The 24,599-nt window shown below is 51.2% G+C and overlaps 1 protein-coding gene across 1 annotated transcript; it reads right to left on the bottom strand.

Moving 5' to 3' along the window:
• Positions 1–18,886: 18,886 nt before the first annotated feature.
• On the bottom strand, positions 18,887–20,346 carry LOC112936438 (disease resistance protein RPM1). Its single transcript, XM_066304292.1, has 2 exons — positions 19,276–20,346; positions 18,887–18,895 (listed from the first exon to the last, which is right to left on the bottom strand). Exons 1-2 carry the CDS (start codon positions 20,344–20,346, stop codon positions 18,887–18,889), a joined length of 1,080 nt encoding a protein of 359 aa, XP_066160389.1.
• Positions 20,347–24,599: the final 4,253 nt, after the last annotated feature.

The raw sequence follows: 24,599 nt of genomic DNA, 5'->3' as shown, positions 1-24,599 counted from the left end.
GGAAGATCCGCTCTTCGTGGAAGTCGAAGCCGTCGGTTGGGAAAGCGAGCAAGGCAAGTCACATCATCCTTGAGCATATTGAATCCCAGTTTGTAAAATTATGTTGATTTAAATTATTGCATTATCGCTTTATTTAAATTCCCGCGTTATCACTGTTTTATTTAGCCATGCCTATTTACCTTTGTTATGACCATATTATTATTGTTATTGTTATTATTATTACCTTGTTCACCCTAGAGTAAACAAAACCTCAACTAGTGGACACTCTACTCGTGGTATCCCTAGTTTAAATTTAGGTAGATGCTTCGCAATTAAATTAGACAACATTAGGTGGTTTTACAACTCTAGACTTTGGGATATTCTCATCACCTGGACACCCTGGAATTGTTGGTTTATTGTGGAATTGGTTTCACACCTCCCCCTCTATTCAAAATCCCCAAAAATGGTTTTAGGCTGGGCTCGGGGTGCATGGTTTTGATGGTAGCACCTCGGCCATATAAGGACCGGTCTTCGGGCCTCTGTTGCAAAGCACTACCGTACTTCCACATGTCTAGTGGGTAAGGCTTAGTTTGTGGCTCAGTCTAGTCATAAACAAAAGTACACGGATTGGAGATGGATGAAGTCGGGGGTCGATGGACATTCTCCAGGGCAAATGAAGGCTACACGAGCTGCGGCCCGGTAGTCGAGATGTCATGGCAGAGGGTTGGTGCCCTGCTGCTGGGGGCTCAGTCTTGCCTGCCTGTCCCGGGGGTTCCGGCCGTAGGCGGGATTGGGTCGGTACTCTTGTCTATGGCTAGGATGGGTTGGAAACTATGTCACGTCTTTCGTCTGTATACCGTGGTGGTATGTGGCACGTGGTTACACGTGAGGAAGATGTGTCTTGTGGGTAAAGATGTACACCTCTGATCAGAGTATAATCTATTCGAATAGCCGAGCCCTCGGTTATGGGCAAGCCGAGCAATGTACCCAAGTTAGTGTTTTAATTCTTAAAACCTTCTTAACAACTAAAATGTGGAATGGTTGGCCTGGGTTGGCTTGGGACGAGCTGGGACCCAGGGTCGGGTTGCCAGTTCGGTCTGAATCATCATAGGCCTTGGGTTAAGGCAGGTTCGTGTGGGTTCACGACCTTGATTAATAACATTGTATAGTTCTAGGATCGGGTTTACAAAATAGCTTTGAGCAACTAAATGTCTTTAAATGCTGTTTACTGCAACCCTAACCCTTTATATTATAATTCCCTTGTACTCCCTTGCATTTATTCTGCATTTGTGGGTGTGTCTTGTTGAGTACGGTGGTTGTACTCAGTCTTGCTCAATTTTTCCCAAGCCCAGAAGAGGAGCTCCATGAAGATGAAGGCTTTGGTGTCTAGCTCGTGCCTGCCGTCAAGCGCCTGTGGTCGTCGCCCTAGTCTTCCGCTGTTTTTCGTTTGTCTTTGTGTGTGCTGGGCCTTCGCTGCCCATGTAATAAGTTAACTATTTACGCTTCCGCTTGTTAAACTCTGATTTGTATCAACTTTTGGTGTACCTTGCCTCCTAGGACAAGGATTAATGCACGCACGTAAGGAATGCCCGTTGGGTTATTTCCGGTCGTGACAAGTTGGTATCAGAGCCACCCTTGACCCTAGGACGAGCCGTAGATCCCAAGCCTTAGCAATATTTTCAAAAATAAAAATCCTTTGTTATTTGTGAAAACTGTCTAGTCTCTCTCTGTCTTGCTGCTTCACTTACCATCAAAATCTGACCTTTAAAATGTTGCTTTTCTTTTTTGTTTTTGTTTGTAGATGGCCGGCAGCGTCACCCGTCGTGGTTTGGACATGACTGGCTTCGTCTTGGAGCTACGGGGCATGTGCGTGGTCTTAGGGTATCCCCATGGGGTGGACTACCAGGCCAGGCCGCTCCCGGAGCAGGAGGGTGAGGACGCGGAGCCCCACGCTGGTTGGGAGGTCACCGCCGTGATCCTCTCTGGCTCTCCCGAGCGGACTTCGCTGACAGTCACCGCGGGTGGAGACTCCTTCCCCGCCGCTTGCCAGAGCGCCGCTCTCCTCGCCATCGGCACTCTTCACCAGCGCTACCCGGACGAGTTGCAGCACTCGCCCTACCGCTACCACCCTCGTCGCGGAGGAGCCCGCGACTACGCCACCTTCCGGGATGCTAGCTCGGAGGATGACGCTACCATCGTGCACCTGGCGCGCATGGTGGAGGCGTACGACGCGGCTCGTATCGACTTCCACCAGATGGTACGTCGCGGGATGGTCGAGAACAATCTGAAGATCCTGGAGCTGCGTCAGGAGAACCTGCAGCTCAAGAAGGACCTCGACGCAGTGGAGGCGCAGCTGCACCAGCTCAAGATCGCCCAGGGAGAGATCTGCCGCCCCAAGCGTCGCCGCGTCTGCCGCAGCCAGAAGATCACCGCCCGCAAGAGCACCTCCAGGCCCGAGCTTGTTCGTCAGTCCCTGGCGTGGACTTGCTTCGTCGAGACCCCTCGTGCCGAGCCTGCGCCCGTGGTTCCCCAGGAGGGGGAAGCCTCCGGCGTTGGTAGCACGGAGGGTGCGCTGTTGCTCACCTTCCGCCCTGGCCCGTCGCAGCAGTAGACGAGCAGTTAGTAGGCTTGCGCGTGTGTTCTTTCTCGTTTGTCTTCTTGTTGAGTCGTGTGGGGCATGGTTATGCCGGTGTGTGGCATAACTGTGTCGGAGCCTGCCTTATTTTATTCGCCTAAGCAACTTGAACATTAATGAACCAATTTAATAGCAGTAATAAATTCAAGAATTATGGTAGTCGTGGGTGGTTAGTTTTAATTGTTAGCTCTCTCTCTGTTTGCGGGTTCTGTGTGGGGTTTTCAGATGGTGACGACTAGGAGAAATGCTGTTACCGGTGATGGCAACCAACCTGAAGGCAGCAACCACAACCACCAGGGCAACCCACCTCCACCTCCTCCTCCGCCTCCACCACCACCACCAGACACCAACGCCATTCTCACCCAAATCCTCGCCCAGCAAGCCAACATGATGAATGCTTTCCTCCACCACCTCCAAAACCCGCCACAACAGAATGCTCCACCACCACCCCCACAACACTCTAAACTCGCCGAGTTCCTCCGCATCCGCCCACCTACCTTCTCCAGTTCCAACAACCCCGTGGATGCGTTGGATTGGTTGCATGCCGTGGGGAAAAAGCTAGACACGGTGCAGTGCAGCGATGAGGAGAAAGTCGTCTTCGCCGCCCATCAGCTGCAGGGGCCCGCATCTCTCTGGTGGGACCACTTCCAGGCTACGCAGCCAGAGGGACAGCCGATTACTTGGGCTCGCTTCACCGCCGCTTTCCGAAGAACCCATGTGCCCGCTGGAGTCGTGGCCCTTAAGAAAAGGGAATTCCGAGAGTTGAAGCAAGGCAACCGCTCCGTGATGGAGTATTTGCATGAGTTCAATAACCTGGCCCGTTACGCTCCGGAGGATGTGCGGGAAGATGAGGAGAAGCAAGAAAAGTTCTTGGCAGGAATGGACCCCGAGCTGTCCGTCCGTCTAGTCTCTGGGGACTATCCGGACTTCCAACGACTGGTGGACAAGAGCATCCGCTTGGAAGCCAAGCACAAGGAACTGGAGTCGCACAAGCGTCGCTTGGCGAATTTCCGCAATCAGCAGGGTGCTAACCAAAGGGTCCGCTACACCAATCCCTATCCAGGGGGATCCTCCTCGCAGCAGCAACAACAACAGCAGCAGCAACCTCGCCCCGCGCCTCGACCTCAATTCGTGGTGCGCGTCCCACAGCTGCAGCAGCAGCAGAATCAGCAAGGGACTCGTGCGCCCCGTCCTCCTACGCCAACTGTGCAGCCTGTTCAAGGCCGCAGGGATGCTCAAGGTCCGCAGCGTCTGTGCTTCAACTGCTTCGAGCCCGGGCCCTTTGCGGATAAATGCCCGAAGCCAAGGCGTCAGCAAGGCCAAGCGCCTCCCCGCCCCAACAACGGTGGTAAGGACGTCATTCGGGGTCGTGTGAATCACGTGACGGCCGAGGACGTGCTGACAACTCCAGACGTCATCGTTGGTACGTTCCTCGTTCATTCCATCCCTGCTACAATTTTGTTCGACTCTGGAGCTTCCCACTCGTTTATATCTGTGCCATTCGTGGGGAGAAATCAGTTGGGGGTAGAAAGGCTTAGAAACCCTCTGCTCATCACCACCCCTGGAGGGGTTATGACAGCAAAGTATTATAGCCCTGCCGTCCCTATAGAAATTCAGGGGATTCCTTTTCCCTCGGATCTGATTCTGTTAGACACCAAGAACTTGGATGTGATTCTTGGGATGAATTGGTTGGCACAATTCCAAGGAGTAGTGGATTGCGCGAGACGCACTGTCACTCTGTACCGAGGACCGGCACAACCGGTTGTTTTCTTTGCACCCCCAACCTCTGTCAGAAGTTCAGAACTTCATCAGATAGGACTGTCAGAAATCCCCATCGTCAGGGAGTTCGGAGAAGTGTTTCCGGAAGAACTACCTGGTATGCCGCCCAAGCGAGAGATTGAGTTCCGAATAGATCTTGCTCCAGGAACCACTCCTCTGCACAAGCGACCCTACCGTATGGCAGCAAATGAACTAGCCGAAGTAAAGAAACAGTTGGAAGAATTGAAAGAAAAGGGGTATATACGTCCGAGTATTTCCCCATGGGGTGCTCCTGTGATTTTTGTAGAGAAGAAAGACAAGACGAAGAGGATGTGCGTCGACTACAGAGCTCTCAATGAAGTCACCATAAAAAACAAGTACCCTCTTCCCCGGATCGATGATCTATTCGATCAACTTAAAGGTGCCACTGTATTCTCCAAGATTGATCTTCGTTCCGGATATCACCAATTACGTATTCGTGAAGAAGATATTCCGAAGACCGCATTCACCACGCGATACGGGCTGTATGAATTCACGGTGATGTCGTTCGGTTTGACCAATGCGCCTGCCTTCTTCATGAACTTGATGAACAAAGTATTCATGGAATACTTGGATAAGTTTGTTGTGGTTTTCATTGATGACATTCTGATATACTCACAATCAGAGGAAGACCATCAACACCATCTCCGTCTGGTGTTGGGAAAGTTGCGGGAACATCAATTGTATGCCAAGCTTAGCAAGTGTGAGTTCTGGTTGTCCGAAGTCAAATTCTTAGGGCACGTGATATCTGCTAAAGGAGTTGCTGTGGATCCCGAAACAGTGACCGCCGTCACCGATTGGAAGCAACCCAAGACAGTTACTCAAGTCCGCAGTTTCTTACGACCTCATGAAGGCAACTACCCTACACATGACTTGGAGTTAGCCGCAGTAGTTCATGCTCTAAAAATCTGGCGGCACTATCTCATTGGGAATCGCTGTGAAATCTATACCGACCATAAGAGTTTGAAATACATCTTCACCCAGTCGGATCTGAACCTTCGGCAAAGGAGATGGTTAGAACTCATCAAGGACTATGATGTGGGAATTCACTATCATCCTGGTAAGGCCAACGTGGTTGCCGACGCTCTAAGTCGAAAGAGCCATTGCAACACTCTTAACGTCCGTGGCATTCCACCCGAACTTAACCAACAGATGGAAGCCCTGAACCTAAACATAGTTGGTCGTGGATTTTTGGCCGCGTTGGAAGCCAAGTCCACCTTGCTCGATCAAATCCGCGAGGCTCAGAAGAATGATCCGGACATGCATGGACTCCTCAAGAATATGAAACAGGGTAAAGCCGCTGGTTTCACAGAGGATGAACACGGAACCCTATGGAACGGAAAGCGGGTATGCGTTCCAGATAACAGAGAACTTAAACAGCTGATACTTCAGGAAGCTCACGAAAGTCCTTATTCCATTCACCCGGGCAGTACAAAGATGTACTTAGACTTGAAGGAGAAATACTGGTGGGTTAGCATGAAGCGGGAAATTGCAGAGTTTGTGGCCCTGTGTGACGTGTGCCAGCGTGTCAAGGCAGAGCACCAACGACCGGCCGGACTTCTCCAACCTCTCCAAGTACCCGAATGGAAATGGGATGAAATTGGGATGGATTTCATCACCGGACTCCCAAAACCCAAGGCGGATATGATTCTATATGGGTAGTTGTGGATCGATTAACCAAGGTAGCTCGTTTTATTCCTGTGAAGACCACCTATGGAGGGAACAAGCTAGCCGAACTCTACTTCGCTAGGATCGTGAGTCTCCATGGCGTTCCCAAGAAAATCGTATCTGATAGGGGAAGCCAATTCACCTCTCACTTTTGGAAGAAGCTCCAAGAAGAGCTGGGTACTCGATTAAACTTCAGCACCGCCTATCACCCGCAGACAGATGGACAGACCGAGCGTCTGAACCAGATCCTAGAAGATATGCTCCGCGCATGTGTCCTAGATTTCGGGAAGACCTGGGATAAGAGTCTCCCCTATGCTGAGTTCTCTTACAATAACAGCTATCAAGCCAGCATACAAATGGCACCTTATGAAGCGTTGTATGGGCGCAAGTGCCGGACACCACTCTTGTGGGATCAAGTAGGAGAAAGCCAAGTGTTCGGGACTGATATCCTGAGAGAAGCTGAAGCTAAAGTCAGAATCATTCGGGATAATCTAAAGGTGGCACAGTCCCGGCAGAAAAGTTATGCAGATAACCGTCGCCGTGACCTGGAATTCGCAGTGGATGATTTTGTATACCTTCGGGTCACGCCATTGCGAGGTGTACACAGGTTTCAGACGAAAGGGAAGCTCGCACCTCGGTATGTGGGTCCTTTCCGTATCCTTGCTCGACGCGGAGAAGTCGCTTACCAGTTGGAGCTGCCCGCCTCCTTGGGCAACGTGCATGATGTGTTCCATGTGTCGCAACTCAAGAAATGCCTTCGAGTGCCATCCGAGCAGGCCGACTCAGAGCAAATTGAAGTTCGCGAAGATTTGACCTACGTGGAGAGGCCAGTGAAAATCCTGGACACCATGGAGCGCAGGACCAGGAACCGGGTAATCCGTTTTTGCAAGGTCCAGTGGAGCAACCACGCCGAGGAAGAAGCTACTTGGGAGCGTGAAGACGAGCTGAAGGCAGCCCATCCAGATCTCTTCGCCAGTTCTTCCGAATCTCGGGGTCGAGATTCCGTTTAAGGGGGGTAGGTTTGTCACGTCCCAAAACGACTCTAAAATACATCCTCGAAATTGTGCCGAGAATAATTAAAATTCATGTGAAAGCCTCCAACAATTAAAATGTGCAAATTTAAAAGTCAAATAAGGCTTGGAGGATTTTTGTATATTTCCTAAAAGCCTAAAATGCGTAAATAAATTTTAGTGGAATTTTCAGAGCACAAATAATAATTGAAAAGAAATAAACAAAGTTGAAAAGGTTTATAAAAAAGAAAAACCCTAAAAGAAGTCTTCTTTTCCCCCCTTCCTCTCTTGGGCCGGCTCGGCCCAACTCTCCCTCCCTCTCTCTCCTCTCCCCCGCGGCCCATCGGCCTCCCCCGCGCGCGCGCCGCTGACAGGCGGGCCCGCCCGCCGCCCTCGCTGACGGGTGGGGCCCACCTGTCATCGCCTTCCTCCCGCCGCTCCCGCCGCTCGCCCGTGCCCTAGCGCCGCCGCCGCCGCCGAATCCGCCGCATCCCGCCGTCCCCGCGCGCCATAATGAGGGGGGAATTATTCCCCGCGATTCCCTCTCCCGTTTCCCCCTCTTTCCCCTCTCTCTCTCCCTCGGATTCGTCCGGATTCAATCCCGCAAACCTCGCCGGCGCAATCAATGGCGGCCGGATCCTCCGCGCCGGTTTCCATCTCCTCCGGCCGCCTTCCCTCACTCCCAACCCTATATAAACGTTCCCCGTGCCTCTCTCCTCCGTTTCCGCCGTTCGCCACTCGCTCTCCCCGTCGGAATCGCGCTCGCGCCGTCGCATCTTCTCTCCGCCGTCGCCGCCGAGCTTCGGTTCGCCGCCGTCGTCGCTCCGGACATCCTCCCGTCTCGGCGTCACCTCCTTCGGCTTCGCCGCGTCCCCGTCGACCTCGGCCGCTCCTCCATTTCGCTCGCCGACCGCCGGAGCGCCGTCGTCCTCGTCGTCCCGAGCCGCGCCGCCGCCTTCCTCCGCTTCGGCCGCCGTTCCCGTCGTCGCCGTCGACCCGGGGTGAGCCGAAGACCGCCCTTTCGCTTCCTTCTCCTCTCCGCTCTCTCGGGCGCCGCTCCACCGCGCCGGTGGTCGCCGGCGGTGACCATCGGGGCGCGGGCGTGCCGCCTCCCGTCGGCCGTGCCGGCGAGGCCGCCTTCGGGCGCGCCCTCGCGGCTGCCAAGTGGGCCCGGCCATCAGCCGCCCGCGCCCGCGGGTGCGGCTGACGCGTGGGACCCACGGCGCCGGCCGCCGCCAGCCGCGTGCTCCCGGTCCACCGTGGACCGAGAGGCTGACGCGTGGGCCCCACTCCCGTGGACCCGGTCCACGCGCCCTCTCCCTCGGCTGACGCAATAAACCCGTTTTTTAATTAAAATTTAAATGAAGAAATTCGCAAATATCCATTTAAAGAGCATATAAACTTCAAATGGCCATAACTTGGCCATTTGAACTCGGAATTGGACCGTTCAAGTCTCTAATTTTTCCTTAAGAAGTCAAGAACCCATTTTTGTGCTTTGTTTCTGCTGTTATGTGGAGTTTATTAGAGTAAAAGCCTTTTCTTTTCCGTTGGTCGTGTAGACGCTGCAGCTTCGGAAGATCCGCTCTTCGTGGAAGTCGAAGCCGTCGGTTGGGAAAGCGAGCAAGGCAAGTCACATCATCCTTGAGCATATTGAATCCCAGTTTGTAAAATTATGTTGATTTAAATTATTGCATTATCGCTTTATTTAAATTCCCGCGTTATCACTGTTTTATTTAGCCATGCCTATTTACCTTTGTTATGACCATATTATTATTGTTATTGTTATTATTATTACCTTGTTCACCCTAGACTAAACAAAACCTCAACTAGTGGACACTCTACTCGTGGTATCCCTAGTTTAAATTTAGGTAGATGCTTCGCAATTAAATTAGACAACATTAGGTGGTTTTACAACTCTAGACTTTGGGATATTCTCATCACCTGGACACCCTGGAATTGTTGGTTTATTGTGGAATTGGTTTCACACCTCCCCCTCTATTCAAAATCCCCAAAAATGGTTTTAGGCTGGGCTCGGGGTGCATGGTTTTGATGGTAGCACCTCGGCCATATAAGGACCGGTCTTCGGGCCTCTGTTGCAAAGCACTACCGTACTTCCACATGTCTAGTGGGTAAGGCTTAGTTTGTGGCTCAGTCTAGTCATAAACAAAAGTACACGGATTGGAGATGGATGAAGTCGGGGATCGATGGACATTCTCCAGGGCAAATGAAGGCTACACGAGCTGCGGCCCGGTAGTCGAGATGTCATGGCAGAGGGTTGGTGCCCTGCTGCTGGGGGCTCAGTCTTGCCTGCCTGTCCCGGGGGTTCCGGCCGTAGGCGGGATTGGGTCGGTACTCTTGTCTATGGCTAGGATGGGTTGGAAACTATGTCACGTCTTTCGTCTGTATACCGTGGTGGTATGTGGCACGTGGTTACACGTGAGGAAGATGTGTCTTGTGGGTAAAGATGTACACCTCTGATCAGAGTATAATCTATTCGAATAGCCGAGCCCTCGGTTATGGGCAAGCCGAGCAATGTACCCAAGTTAGTGTTTTAATTCTTAAAACCTTCTTAACAACTAAAATGTGGAATGGTTGGCCTGGGTTGGCTTGGGACGAGCTGGGACCCAGGGTCGGGTTGCCAGTTCGGTCTGAATCATCATAGGCCTTGGGTTAAGGCAGGTTCGTGTGGGTTCACGACCTTGATTAATAACATTGTATAGTTCTAGGATCGGGTTTACAAAATAGCTTTGAGCAACTAAATGTCTTTAAATGCTGTTTACTGCAACCCTAACCCTTTATATTATAATTCCCTTGTACTCCCTTGCATTTATTCTGCATTTGTGGGTGTGTCTTGTTGAGTACGGTGGTTGTACTCAGTCTTGCTCAATTTTTCCCAAGCCCAGAAGAGGAGCTCCATGAAGATGAAGGCTTTGGTGTCTAGCTCGTGCCTGCCGTCAAGCGCCTGTGGTCGTCGCCCTAGTCTTCCGCTGTTTTTCGTTTGTCTTTGTGTGTGCTGGGCCTTCGCTGCCCATGTAATAAGTTAACTATTTACGCTTCGGCTTGTTAAACTCTGATTTGTATCAACTTTTGGTGTACCTTGCCTCCTGGGACAAGGATTAATGCACGCACGTAAGGAATGCCCGTTGGGTTATTTCCGGTCGTGACAGTGGCCAGCCGAACGGAGCCCGGCTGGGGGACGCCGATCACTCGATACGGACCCTCCCACATGGGTGAGAGCTTGCTCAATCCAGCACGCGTTTGGACGCGGCATAGGACGAGGTCGTCGACGCAGAGTGATCGGGCCCGGACGTGGCGCTGATGGAAGCGCCGCAGGCTTTGCTGGTAGCGCGCGGCTCGGAGGGCCGCGCGCCGCCTTCGCTCTTGCAAGTAGTTGAGGTCATCTCTGCGAAGCTGATCTTGATCAGCCTCGCAGTACATGGTGGCCCGAGGTGACCTCAGGGTGAGCTCGGATGGGAGAACCGCCTCCGCGCCGTAGACGAGGAAGAAAGGCGTTTCCCCGGTAGCTCGGCTTGGTGTGGTTCGGTTCGCCCAGAGCACAGCTGGCAACTCCTCGATCTACGAATCGCCGTGCTTCTTGAGGATGTTGAAGGTCTTGGTTTTAAGGCCTCTGAGGATTTCCGCATTGGCGCGCTCCACTTGGCCATTGCTTCTGGGGTGGGCGGGGGAGGCGAAGCAGAGCTTGATGCCCATGTCTTCGCAGTAGTCACCGAAAAGCTCACTAGTGAATTGGGTGCCATTATCCGTAATAATACGGTTCGGCACCCCAAACCGGGCTGTGATGCCCTTGATGAATTTAAGTGCGGAGTGTTTATCGATCTTGATAACCGGATAAGCCTCGGGCCACTTAGTGAACTTGTCGATCGCGACATACAGATACTCAAACCCGCCCGGGGCCCGCCTAAACGGTCCCAGGATATCGAGCCCCCAGACAGCAAATGGCCATGAAAGTGGTATGATCTGCAGGGCCTGGGCCGGCTGATGGATTTGCTTGGCGTGGAATTGACACGCTCTGCATCGCCGGACCAGGTCGACCACATCATTGAGAGCTGTCGGCCAATAGAAACCCTGGCGAAAGGCTTTGCCAACCAAGGTGCGTGAGGCGAAGTGGGCTCCGCATTCGCCTTCATGGATATCGGCAAGAAGCTCGACGCCTTGTTCCCGAGGAATGCACTTCAGGAGGATTCCATTAGCCGCGCGCCGATAGAGGGTCCCTTCTACCAGCACGTAGCGTTTGGAGATGCGTTGGACGCGTTCACTCCCTTCGCGGTCCTCGGGTAGAGTCTTATCTGTGAGGTATGCTTGGATCTCAGCGATCCAAGCAATCAATCTAAGGGAGCTGGGAACGCTCCCCTCGGGTCCCGAGGCCTGGACTCCGACGGGCCTCGGGGGCCGGTCAGGCGCGTCCGTCTCCCCTAGGGGGTCGGGTCGCGCCGACGGCTGGGCAAGCCTTTCTTCAAAGGCGCCCGGTGGGGTCTGGGCTCGTGAGGAAGCGAGCCGTGAGAGTTCGTCGGCAATCGTGTTATCCCGTTTGGGCACGTGCCGAAGCTCTATCCCGTCGAAATGGCGCTCCATACGCCGCACTTGGCGTACATAAGCATCCATCTGCGGGTCAGAGCACCGGTACTCCTTACAGACCTGGTTAACGACCAGCTGGGAGTCGCCTAACACCAGGAGGCGGCGGATCCCCAGTCCAGCTGCCACCCTGAGTCCCGCAAGGAGTCCCTCGTACTCTGCCATAATATTGGTCGCCCGAAAGTCGAGACGGACCAGGTATCTGAGGATGTCTCCGCTCGGCGAGGTCAACGTGACCCCCGCACCAGCGCCCTGAAGAGACAGGGAGCCGTCGAACTGCATCACCCAGTGGGTGGTGTGAGGCGGCTGCGAGGGGCTCGAGCTGGCCTCGGGGTCTGAGACGGGTTCGAGAGCCGGGGTCCACTCTGCCACAAAGTCGGCGAGGGCCTGGCTCTTGATAGCGTGGCGTGGTTCAAAGTGCAAATCGAACTCAGAAAGTTCGATTGCCCATTTCACCACCCGTCCTGTACCCTCTCGATTATGCAGGATTTGGCCGAGGGGGTAAGACGTAACCACCGTGACCCGATGCGCCTGGAAATAATGACGCAGTTTCCTCGAAGCCATCAGAATAGCGTAAAGCATTTTCTGGGCCTGAGGGTATCGGGTCTTGGCGTCCCGGAGGGCCTCACTAACAAAGTAGACGGGCCGCTGCACCTTTCGGCGGGGCCGATCCTCTTCGCCAGGGGCCGCATCCCTGGGGCACTCTTCGTCCAAGAGGCCATGCGGGGTGCACTCGTCTTCTGTGCCGATGACCTCGGGGTCGGAGGACGACAGGCGCGGCCTTCCCACAGTGGCTTCGGGGCCGTCCTGGGTGTCGGGGAGGCCTGGCGTCGTCGGACAAGCGGGCAGAGGGCCAGCTCCGGTCGTCGGGGGCCTTGGGCCACCGTTTGGCTCGGGGGCCTCTCCTCCCTGCTCTCTCCTGGGTCGGGTCGGCACAGGGTTAACCTCGGGGTCAGAGGGCGATAGGTGCGGCCTTCCCACAGTGGCCCTCGGGCCATCCTGGGGGTTGGGGGCACCCGGCACCGTTTGACAAGCGGGCAGAGGGCCAACTCCGGTCGTCGGGGGCCTTGGGCCACCGTTCGGCTCGGGGGCCTCTCCTCCCTGCTCTCTCCCGGGTTGAGTTGGCACAGGGTGGGGATATGCGGAATGAGGGTTGTCCTCATCGCGCTCCACAACCAACGCCGCACTAACTACCTGCGGGGTCGCCGCTAAGTAGAGTAGCAAGGGTTCATCTGGCTCCGGGGCGACCAGAACTGGGGGAGAGCTGAGATACGCCTTCAACTGAGTGAGGGCACGTTCAGCTTCCTCCGTCCAGGTAAACGGCCCGGAGCGTTTGAGGAGCTTAAATAATGGTAGCGCCTTCTCTCCCAGCCTTGATATGAACCGACTTAGGGCGGCCATGCAACCGGTGACGCATTGCACATCCCTAAGCTTGCTGGGGGGGCGCATCCGCTCTATAGCTCGTATCTTCTCGGGGTTGGCCTCGATGCCTCGGGCAGAGACCAAGAACCCGAGAAGCTTGCCCGCAGGTACACCGAACACGCACTTATCGGGGTTCAGTTTTATGCGGGCGGAGCGGAGACTCTCAAAAGTTTCCGCCAGATCCGAAAGTAAAGTTTCTTGGTTGCGTGTCTTCACAACCAAGTCATCGACATAAGCCTCAACATTACGTCCTATTTGGCTACCCAAAGAAATTCGAGTAGTACGTTGAAAAGTAGGACCTGCATTCTTTAACCCGAAGGGCATTGTCGTATAACAATAAGTTCCTATGGGGGTAATGAATGCAGTTTTTTTCTCATCCTCCCTAGCCATGCGAATCTGATGGTAACCAGAGTATGCATCTAGAAAACACAAAAGGTCGCACCCCGCAGTGGAGTCGACAATCTGATCTATGCGAGGCAGGGGGTAAGGGTCCTTAGGACATGCCTTGTTAAGGTCGGTGTAGTCGATGCACATCCGAAGCTTGCCGTTTGCCTTGGGAACGACAACCGGGTTCGCCAGCCACTCCGGATGGATGACCTCACGGATAAATCCGGCTTCCAGTAGTCTCGCCACCTCCTCACGGATGAAGGCTTGACGTTCCGGGGCCTGCCGCCGCACTTTCTGCCGGACTGGCCTTGCGCCCGGTCGCACGGCGAGACGGTGCTCAATCACCTCCCTGGGGACCCCGGGCATATCCGCCGGTCTCCATGCGAAGACGTCAGCGTTTGCCCGCAGGAAGGAGACGAGCGCGTCTTCCTATTTGCCGTCCAGAAGACCACCGATCCGTGTGGTCTTGGACGGGCCGTCGCCCAGGGCAACCTCCTTGACCGGGACCTCGTCGCACGTGATCATCCGCTGCCTCGGGGCGGCGGGGACGGAGGTGCCAAGCCTCTCGTCACCACCCTCGGGCTTGGACGCGGCGGCGAGGTGGTCCGCGCGCTGCTCCATACAAGCAAGCGCGACTTTGAGGTCGTCATGGACAGAGATAGGGCCACCGGGGCCCGGCATCTTCATCTGGAGGTAGGCGTAGTGGACCGCCACCATGAACTTCACCAACGCGGGCCTCCCTAGGACCGCGTTGTAGGGCAGACTGAGGTCCGCCACATCGAAGTTCACCCGCTCCGTGCGGAAGTTGGCGGATCCACCGAAGGTGACCGGGAAGTCGATATGACCTAACGGCCAAGTGTGCCCCGGCGTTACACCGATAATCGGCTGGGACGGCTGGAGCACCATCCCCGGGGCCTTGATGGCGTCAAAGGCTGCGGGGGAAAGGATGTTGAGGGCTGCCCCACCATCTATGAGGACACGCCCCAACTTCACGTTGCAAACGGTGGGGGAAACCACCATCGCGATCTGTCCTTCCCGGGCAACACACGGTGGGTGGTCGGTCTGGTCAAAGGTGAGGGCAATCTCCGACCACCGCGCCCGACGCGTCGCCTCATGAGTAGGGGCCGTGGCCAGAAGCTCTCGCTTCATGGCCTTGAGGCTCTGGCGAGAAACGTGAGCACACGCTCCCCCATCGACAGTGGCAATGGTGGCCCCAGGCTCCTGGAAACCTAAGTCATCATCGCCGTCATCGATGTCCTCGGCGGGGGCCTTCTGCTTGGCCTCACTTCGCTGATTGCCAGAGGGAACCGCCGGGGACTTGCCTTCTCGGCGCTCCTGCCTCCTCTCCTCCTCCCACTTCCTCGTCCGCTCAGCCAAACTTTTGGCTGCGCGGCAGTCCACGAGGTCGTGGAGGGAGGTGTTGTGGACGGTGCACCACTTGCCGGTTGGGCGCTCCCTGCTGGGAGCGCCGGCCTCCTTCTTTTTGTCGCTCGCAGGCCTCCCCTTTCGGGTCGCCCGCGAAGCGCCCTCGACGGCGAGGACATGACCCTCGTCGTCGGAATGGACTGACCTCTTCTTCTTCCTCCTGTCACGCCGCCCTGTCCGAGCAGCGGATCCGGGGGCGGCCGAAGCTGCCACTCCGGAACCGGAGGGGTTCCAAGTCCAGGCCTCCTCCTTGCGAGCCACTCGGTCCACGAGCTGAAAAAGCTCCGCGGTAGTCTGGGGCTCCTTGGAGGCGATCTTTTCGAGCATGCGGTTGTGCCGCACGCCCCCCCTGAACGCGTAGATCACCGCGTGTGCAGGGATGCATGGTATGGTGTTGCGGACTTGACAGAACCGCTGAATGTACGAGCGAAGCGACTCATCATCCCTTCGCTGTACCGCGTGCAAGTCCGCTTCTTCACCTGGGAGTGGATACGTGCCTTGGAAGTTCATGGTGAACTGCTGGCACAAATCTTCCCAAGAGTGGACCGATGCGGGTGACAAATTCATTAGCCAACCCCGCGCCTGTCCCTTCAGGGCCATGGGAAAGAAATTCGCCATGACCCTGTCGTCACCCCCAGCGGCCTCGATCCCGGTCGTGTAGACCTGGAGAAACTCGGCGGGGTTGACGCTCCCGTCATATTTTTCGGTGATGGTGGGCCGGAACCTTGGGGGCCAACGGACATTCCGAAGGCTCGCCACAAAGGCTCTACAGCCGACACCACCAACCGGGGGCACGGAGGGCTGATCCCCGCGTCCGTGCTGAGGTGACACTCCGGACGAGGAGGCGCCCTCCGTTACATGGGGAGCATGTCGACCATTACGCCGGCGTTCGGAGCCGCGGTGGGCATCCGGCCCCCCACGCTGATCTTCCCGGGTCGGAGGTGCTGACGAGGGAGTGGCGGCCGAATGGCGAGCAACGGCCGCCGCTCGCCGCGCCCTCCGCCTTGACGACATGGAGCCGGTGGTAGCAGCGCCAGAGGTCTTAGTGGCGGAGGACCGCCCACCAGCACCTAGGCGCTGCCGTGCCGTCATGACCAAGTTGGCCACGTCGTCCAGCCAACGCTGGGCTGGAGACTCCGGATCGGGGACGACGGGCGGGTGACGTAGGAGCGCGCCTGCAGCCTGGAGCGCGCCCTGGGGCGTGCTGCCATCGCCGTAGACGAGGAGGCGACGCTCCCCGTCTCGCCGTTCTTCTCCATCGCCCGCGGTCGGTGAAGTCGCGGATCTTTCGACCCTCTCGAGCGCCTCCCCCCGCTTAGGACTTTGGCGTGGAGGGGGCGGTGGAGTACGAGACTTTTATATCTCAAGGGGATACCACATGCACCACTTCTACCTCTTTTTCTTTTGGGTGGGGACCCATCCTATCTTTACTAAAACTTGGCTCGCCTTCTCTTGGAAGCTTGTTTTTTAGTGTGGCCACGCGTCCTCACTCGTCTGACCTCGGGGATCACCCTGTCATCCCTTCATAAATGGGCGGAGACTTGCAATGGCTGCTGTCCGAATGACCTTCTGATGGGACGGCCCATACCTACCTCCACTCCGCCGGAAGCAGGTTCAACGTGGGAACGCGGTTGTCTACCGATGACATGACCAGTGTCAGATCGGTGACAAACCAGTCATTTTTGTCCTCCACGCGTCAGCTTAGCAAACTGCATGTCTGCCCTTCTTCATACAATGTCTTTCTTGCAATGGTTGGGATGAAGCCTGGTATATATCTGACCGGGACCAACGTGCCATCTCCAGGAGCTAGCACGCTGGCTCCGGCTAGGGACGAGTGCCTAGAGGCTCTCATCCTAACGGGATGGGGCGAGGCGTGTGTCAGATCGCCTGTTGCCACCTAACCCGCAATCTGACCGGTCTGTGACCGGTCACAGACCGGATAAACGAGCGCGCTGCACTGCGTTACATGCGGCGTGACGCGCTCGTCCAAAACGCAATAAATGCGGTTAGGTGAGCCCTGCTGTGCTCACCTAACCCATACATGCGGCGTAAAACCCACAAGGGGTCGGGGCGCCTCGGCCCTCGGGGCCGAAACGGGAGCGGTCCGACCCCTCGGGGAGACAAAGAGAAGGGCGGCCACATCACCCTCGGGCCCCCCCCCCGAGGGGGTTAGGCCACGTGGGTGATCGTGTCTGCCTCAAGCCTCTAGTCATGATACTCCCGGTCCCATGTCACCGACAACCCCAACACCAAAGAGATGGCCGACCTCCTTGCTTGATTTCTCTTAAATTTACAACTGAACAATATATCCGACGTATATTGGAGTTTAAACTGTTACATAAATTGGTTTGTCTAACATGATCACCCTAATGTGGAATTTTGGTGACAACGACTGACTTGTGAAATGTCATTGATATCATCTTCTTCTCTGATTCTGCTTTTGCTTCTTGACACGTTGTATGCACTATTGGAACTTCGTGTGCCGAATAGGCCTAGTGAAGGTTTGGGTCACAGCTCTGACAGTGCTAGTTGCCTTTCAAATGGGTTTTAAGTGGGTCCAGGTTCAGTAGTACTACTCCATAGCAGACAATAGCCAAGATCCAGCGCCGTTTGCCTGCTGCGCAGGTGAGAAACACGATACCTCACAAAGACCTGCGCTACCAAGTTGGGAACCGACCCACAACGACGTGGAAGTCCGGCTCCGACGTGTCGTAGCGAACCCACGAGCCACGTACTCGTACTGTGAAGGGCCTTAGTGTGAAGGGCCTTAGAAGTATTCTCTATAACAAATTCAACCACGGATTGTACGGTTGAACTCACTACCATTGTTTGTTGCCCCATTTGATGTGTTTAAACAGACTTACTACTGGACATCAAGTAATGCTTATTGTACAAAAGTCAACTAATTCCGTCTCCCCTGTTGCTTTCTCGATGGCCACCATTTCCACCGTCTATAGGCATAACCACGCAGACTTACTACTGGACATCAAGTAAGGCTTATTGTACAAAAGTCAACTAATTCCGTCTCCCCTGTTGCTTTCTCGATGGCCACCATTTCCACCGTCTATAGGCATAACCACGTAACCATGCTCAAGAAGTCGACAAAAAATTTTACTCCCTCTAGTAACAAAAGTAAAAATCTCTCAGGATTAGGTACTCATATGCTGGACACTTCGATAATTGGACATTCAAATATCGGCATCTTGTTGAGTTCTCTATTCATAGTAATCATATGATGTATTTTACTCTTATCACATGGAAAATATTATAATTGGAGTAAGTGCGCAGCTGGTCTTTAAACTTGTGTTGTTATGTCATCTAGGTCCTCAAACTATTAAAATGAAAATCCAGGTCACGGAACATGTTAAATCGTGTCATTCTAGTCCCAAGCTAACACAACTTATCCAGGATCTCATGTGGTGCTGACGTGGCATCATTACCAATTCTACACCGACTAGCATCGTTACCAATTCTACATCAGCACCATGTAAGATCTCAAAGGGTTGTCGTAGTTTGTGACCAGAATAATGCAATTTAACAACTTCTAGGACCTGGATTTGCATTTTGAGAATTTGGAGACCTAGTTGACACAGCTGCAACCAACCGTGCACTTTGCTATAATTACATTCCAGCACAAGGCCAAGGTAAAAAGGTTACAATCATAGGAGTGAATTTGCTTTGTCAAAATTTTCGTATCTTAGGGATGTGCTGGATGTAAACCCGGTCTTCTCTTTGTGCCCTCTTTATAAACTCTTGTGGCATATCCTGAAGGAACATCTCTTGGAGTGACATTAGATATTGAAATCCTTCTGGCACAACCTTCAAGTTTCTTAAACCAATAAGTGCAATAAAATTTAGGCTTTGCATGGTGCCATCCTCCATTTCAATCCATGTGAGGTTCTCCATATCAGCCAAGGAGAGTTTCTTGAGTTTTGGAAACAAACCAGCTTGGAAGCTCAAAAGCACCCCCTCATAAACCCTGTAAAGACGCAATTCAGTAAGGTTCGACATATGTGAAAAGGTACAAACGGGATCTACTTGTAACCCTGACCACCCCATCTCCAGGTCTCTGATTTTAACAAGACCATGAAACATCTTGGCAAGAACACCATCTTGTAACTTTGCTCTAAGATGGAATGTTTCCAATTCTGGAAGAGGGTCCAAGTGCTCCATGTTGAAAACTTCATCGCTGTCGCACGAGATTATATCCAACCTGACAAGATTTGGCATCCTTTTGATAGAGGCCCATAGCTCTGTTAAATAATTATGCTCCACTTTCATCATGAAAAGGTTGCGCAGTTGATTCAAGTTTCTGAGATTAGAAATCATATCTTTGCTTGCCTCTATGTATCCTAGTACCTGTAAATCCTTGAGATGACAAACTTCGCAAGGAAATCGAACTGGCAGGAAGCAGTTGAAAATTCTGTGATTATCTTCACTCATGACAGTAGCAACCATGTACCGAATCTCTGTTAGCAGCTTTATTTCTCGAGGCAGTTCGACAACGCCAGTGAACCAAAGGTCCAACATCTGTAATTTGTTCAGTCGGCACAGTGATCTTGGAATCACCTTAACTCTTGTATAGGCCAAATCAAGGTAGCGCAAATTGAACAAATTGCTCACAACATCAGGGACCTTATGGATGCTTGCTCTTCTCAAGGACAGCACCCTTAGCAATCTAAAATCTCTACTTGCAGTTTCCAACCAAGAGTAAGGTACTTTCTTATCGAACAGGATAAATGAGCGAACCTTCTCTCCATAGGTAGGTGCTTCAGAGGCATGATCAGCTTCTAATACTGATATACGACGCGTCTTGTATTTGTGTTTTGTAACACAATGGTCAACCACAAGATCAGAAAACTTGTAGGTCTTGCATTTACTGACAACCATATCTCTTACAAGATTATGCATTTGGAATGACTTTGCTCTTCCATACACATTTCTTTCTGCAACATGAAGAAGTGAACGCTGGGCAAGCTCCTTGAGATACTCTTCGGCTAGTTCTTCCATAGTAATATTGGCTCCAGTTTCCTCAACAAAACCTTCAGCTATCCAAAATCTAATTATCTGTTTTCTTTTAATCAGATAGTCTTCAGGAAATAGGCCACAATACAGGAAGCAGTATTTTAGATTGCTTGGTAGATACTCAAAGCTAAGATTCAGAACAGCTATCACAAAGTTCAACTCCGGGTTATTGATCAGCTGCCAGTTCAGTTGGTTATAAAACAATTTCCATTCATTCTCTTCTTTCTTTTTGTGGGAAAGTAGACTCCCAATAGCAACTATTGCAAGTGGCAACCCTTTACATTTATCCACAATTTTCTCCGCCCATTGTACGACACTTTCAGGGCATTGATTTTCTTTTCGACTAGGAAAGGCTTTTCTAGAAAAGAGATTCCATGCTTCCTTCCATTGTAGAGTCTTTAGCATAATACAATGGTCCTCATCAGCCAATATTGCAACATCTTCATTTCTAGTTGTGATGATTACCCGTCCACCTTTATTATTTGTAGCAAATGCATGATTTAAGAATATCCAAGCATCTCGACTCCACATGTCATCTAGGAAAATTAGATAACTTTTGCACTGCAGGTGATCTCTTAATCTTTCTGCCAAACTAATTCGATCCATATCATATATGTGATGAAAAGTCTTCCCATCCATGTTTAGGAGCTGTTATAATATTCTTCTCAACAAATCTTCAGCTTGATAAGTTTGTGACACTGAAATCCATGCACAACAATCAAACTGTTTTTTAATGTCATTGTTTTTGTATATAACTCGGGCAAGAGTTGTTTTCCCTAAACCTCCCATGCCACAAATGGAGATGACTGTACGGGATTTCCGTCCTTGTATCAGCCGCTGTGTGATCCACGCAAGTTCTTCTTCATTTCCTACAATATCATCTTGAGAGTAAAAATACAAAGAATCCGACATAAGTTTGAGATCATCATGACTGGGATTACTTCCCAGTTTTTGTTCACTGATCAAAATACCATAACGATCTTTCATGGCTGTGAGCTTCTGTAAACGAGCTTCAATTTGTTTCAGTTGTGTCGCAATATGGCACCATGCATTGATGGATCGATGTAATACACTCTTAATCAAGCCGCCTTCATTTGATGTTTGCGCAATAAGATATGCATACTCTTCAATTATGTCCTCAGCATCAAACCCAACTGACTTTACTTCATCCAACCAGGCCTCATAAGCTGCATTTTGATGTGAACACATTCCAACATGGTTGATAAAAGCCTGCATGACCCTAAACTCGCTTGCGAGTTCCATCACACTGTTCTCCACTTCAAATATAAGTGACTTCTTTCCAAATTGCGATCTTATTTCATTCAGCACCTGCCCCCCTAAAATAGCTCCTATTTTCTGAAGGACAACAAAAACCAAGGCTTCTGCCATGCTTATTCTTGGCTAGAATACACTCAGTAAGATTTGGAAGCTGATCTTTATGCCTTGATGTAATCCGTCTATATATGGTAGAAACGGAATATTAGTAAATAGCCATTTGATGATAAATATTTTGAAATTTTCAATGTTAGGTGAACTGCACAATGGGCCACCTATTTTTTACTTAGACTGAAATTTACCAATATTCTTTGAACTTATTTTAAAAAGGAAAATCCTCACACCACAACCCCCCCCCCCCCCTGTCTCACGCACTAGTCTGAGCAGCGCATAGGTTATATGGCTCGCTGCCACATTTCATCAAACACCTTGGGGACATGAAAAGATTACTACTCCCTCCATTAAAAAAAAAAAAGGCAAACTCTGGATTTCCGTGTCCAACTTTGACTGTTCGTCTTATATGAAATTTTTTTATAATTCGTATTTTCATTGTTGTTAGATGATAAAACATGATTAATATTTTAAGCGTGACTTGTCTTTTTAATTTTTTTTCTAATTTTTCAAATAAGACGGACGGTTAAACGTTGGACACGGAAATCAGGGTTTGTCTTTTTTTAAAGGAGGGAGTAGATAGCAAGACACGGAGAAGTGAGGGCTGAGGACACAATTGCTTGCCTGCTTGGTGTTAGAAATGGTCTTGCAGCGGCCGAACACTGCCGACTGGCTGCGAACGACCGGCGGCGGCGGCGCCGCGTGCTGCCACCTAACCGCGGATGTGCCTACTGCCGGGATGCCGTCTGCGCCCGCCGGTCCGCACTTGAACTTCCCTCATCTACTGGAAGTATCTACTGCTCTTGTAGATCCCAAATTCGGAGAAATTTAGAACTTTAGAGTAAATCACGGGTAACAACAAAGGGACCACCTATATATTTGTCGACAAATTTTCTCCTAAAAATTTAACAGATGTAATTATAGTACAATCGTAGTGTAATTACATTGTAACTTATATGTAATTATACTGTGACTTGCATGTAACTACAATGTAACTTATATGTAAGTTTCACATAATTTTGAATCGTTAGATCTATTACAAGATTTGTTTTGGTGAGGAAGAAAACAAATCATAGCACACACATATGTGAAAGAATTTATTCCCACAACCTCCATTTTATCGAAATAACATGTTACGAAGAGATTTTTAAAAGTTACGTACAAGTTACACTATAGTTACAGTGTAATTACATGTAAGTTACAGTGTAATTACACTACGATTGTATTCTAATTATATCTGTCAAATTTTTGGGGTAAAATTTATCGACAAATATATAGCAAAATTGAACAACGAACATATATGATGAAGACAAGTAGCAATAGCATGCGCCTGAAACGAAGGGACCGTACCTGCTTGGCTGCTTTGCAACGAATTGCACAGCTAGCGGCGTAGCGCAGCCTAGCTCCGCCACCATGGGGGAACGAACACAAGAGGATTTGGATCACCCAAATAACAACATCTACGCTTAAACTTCTCTCGTCTGCTGGCGTGCTCACCGAGTATTCACACTCTAATCGAAAGCAACTCCTTCAGTTGTTTTATCATAAATAATTCTACTTATGTGCGTAAAAGATCATCAAACGTCATTTGATTGGATTCAATTAATTAATATTGCTCTAAACCAAACAAAAACCTGGGGTGGATGGGATTGTAAACTGTAGTACCACTTTTGGATTATATATTGACCTTACTAGTAGTATCATAATAGTATATTTCCCCCATTACATAATATAAAAAATTTTAATCTTTAAGTTCATTTTAAAATATAATATAAAATATTTTGATCTTTAAATTCGTATTAGGGGTTTGGGGTTCCAAGACGGTATCTTATTATCCACCTATCCACTCCACCACATTTACACTATTTTATTTCACATCTAAAACCTTTTGTATTAATTTATTTCCTCACCTACCATTTTTTGCTCATCATATGTCATTTTACCATTTCCTTAACTTCTATAATATAGCACTTTAAGGCGCTACGTTCTAAACAGTACCTGACACAGCCTTCAGCCCCACCCACCCACGCTCCCCACCAGGTCCATAATGCATAGTTAAAATTTAACTCACCGACGACCAATCTTCAATCCACCCCTAACCGTAGTAGTAATATTTTTACTTGCATTTTGCAATTTGTACCGCCTATATATGTATTTGTATCCAGCAATAAGCCCATAACCATTCAAACCTCCAATTCCCGAAATTTTTGGATCCATCCACCCAGCACCCAGCCGTAGAATGCCCTACCGGCACCTCACCACCACGCCGTCGTGATCGTCGTGTTCGCGGCGGGATCCGCAGTAGGCAACGTGCGACGAGATCCAAGCCGTGAGGCGGTGATAATTAAGTTGCGAGACTTGGTGGCGGATCGGTATCCGGCTCTACCCGTCGGCATCGCCGGTGTCAAATTGATAATTAAGTTACAATGTTTTCCCAAACGCTCGCCTCGATGGCAGGCCTACGGCAGCGGCCACAGGGATGGAGGCGGCTCAGGCTAGGAGGACAATCCCGGAAACGAGCACCGGCATCAGGACTCAGGAGAATAGATGTGCCTCATCCTTCATCTTGAATCTATGCAGCAGTTGCGCGTACATGCATGGTCGGGGATGCTGAGGGTGCCATGCATGGATCCCGGTGCTGAGGGGCGTGGCGGCGAGTGCTGGCGTTGTCTGTGAGTAGGCCGGGCTCTACAGCCGGATATGGCTTGTTTTTTGCGAAGCGACTAGCGAACGGTGAAGTCGACAATCGATCTGTACAGCCCCTACCATCACTGGATGTCGCTCCCTAGGAGCGTGCCATGGAACTTCCATGAGCAGGAGGATGAAGAGCGTCAGCCTTGGCGAGAAGGCTAATTCGCGACTGGCCGGCCCGTGTGCGCGACTGGACAGATGTCGCGTGGGGAGAGGAGGGCGGCGGATGGCGCGGTTTTTTTTTGGCGCTTTCTTTTTTTCTTCCCGGCGCTCTCGGTATCTTTTTTGTTTTTTCTTTCCGTATTTATTTTTGCGGTTTACGTTTTCCTTTTTTTTTTATGTTTCGTCTTTCCGTATCTTTTTAGTTTCGCTTTTTTAATATGTAATTATAAAACTCTGTATACATACAAATTTTATATATACGTATATAAACTTTGTATACGCATATATAAACTTTGTATATACAAACTTTGTATACGTGTATTCAAACTTTATATACGCGTATATAAACTTTATATACGTGTATATTTTGGGTTTTTATACGTATGTACGTAAGTTTGTATACGTGTATATTTTGGGTT

This window comes from Oryza sativa, chromosome 9, assembly GCF_034140825.1.
Source record: "Oryza sativa Japonica Group chromosome 9, ASM3414082v1".
NCBI lineage: Eukaryota > Viridiplantae > Streptophyta > Magnoliopsida > Poales > Poaceae > Oryza > Oryza sativa.
The sequence above is the reverse complement of the archived record's forward strand: the minus strand, read 5'-3'. Positions and strand labels throughout refer to the sequence as shown.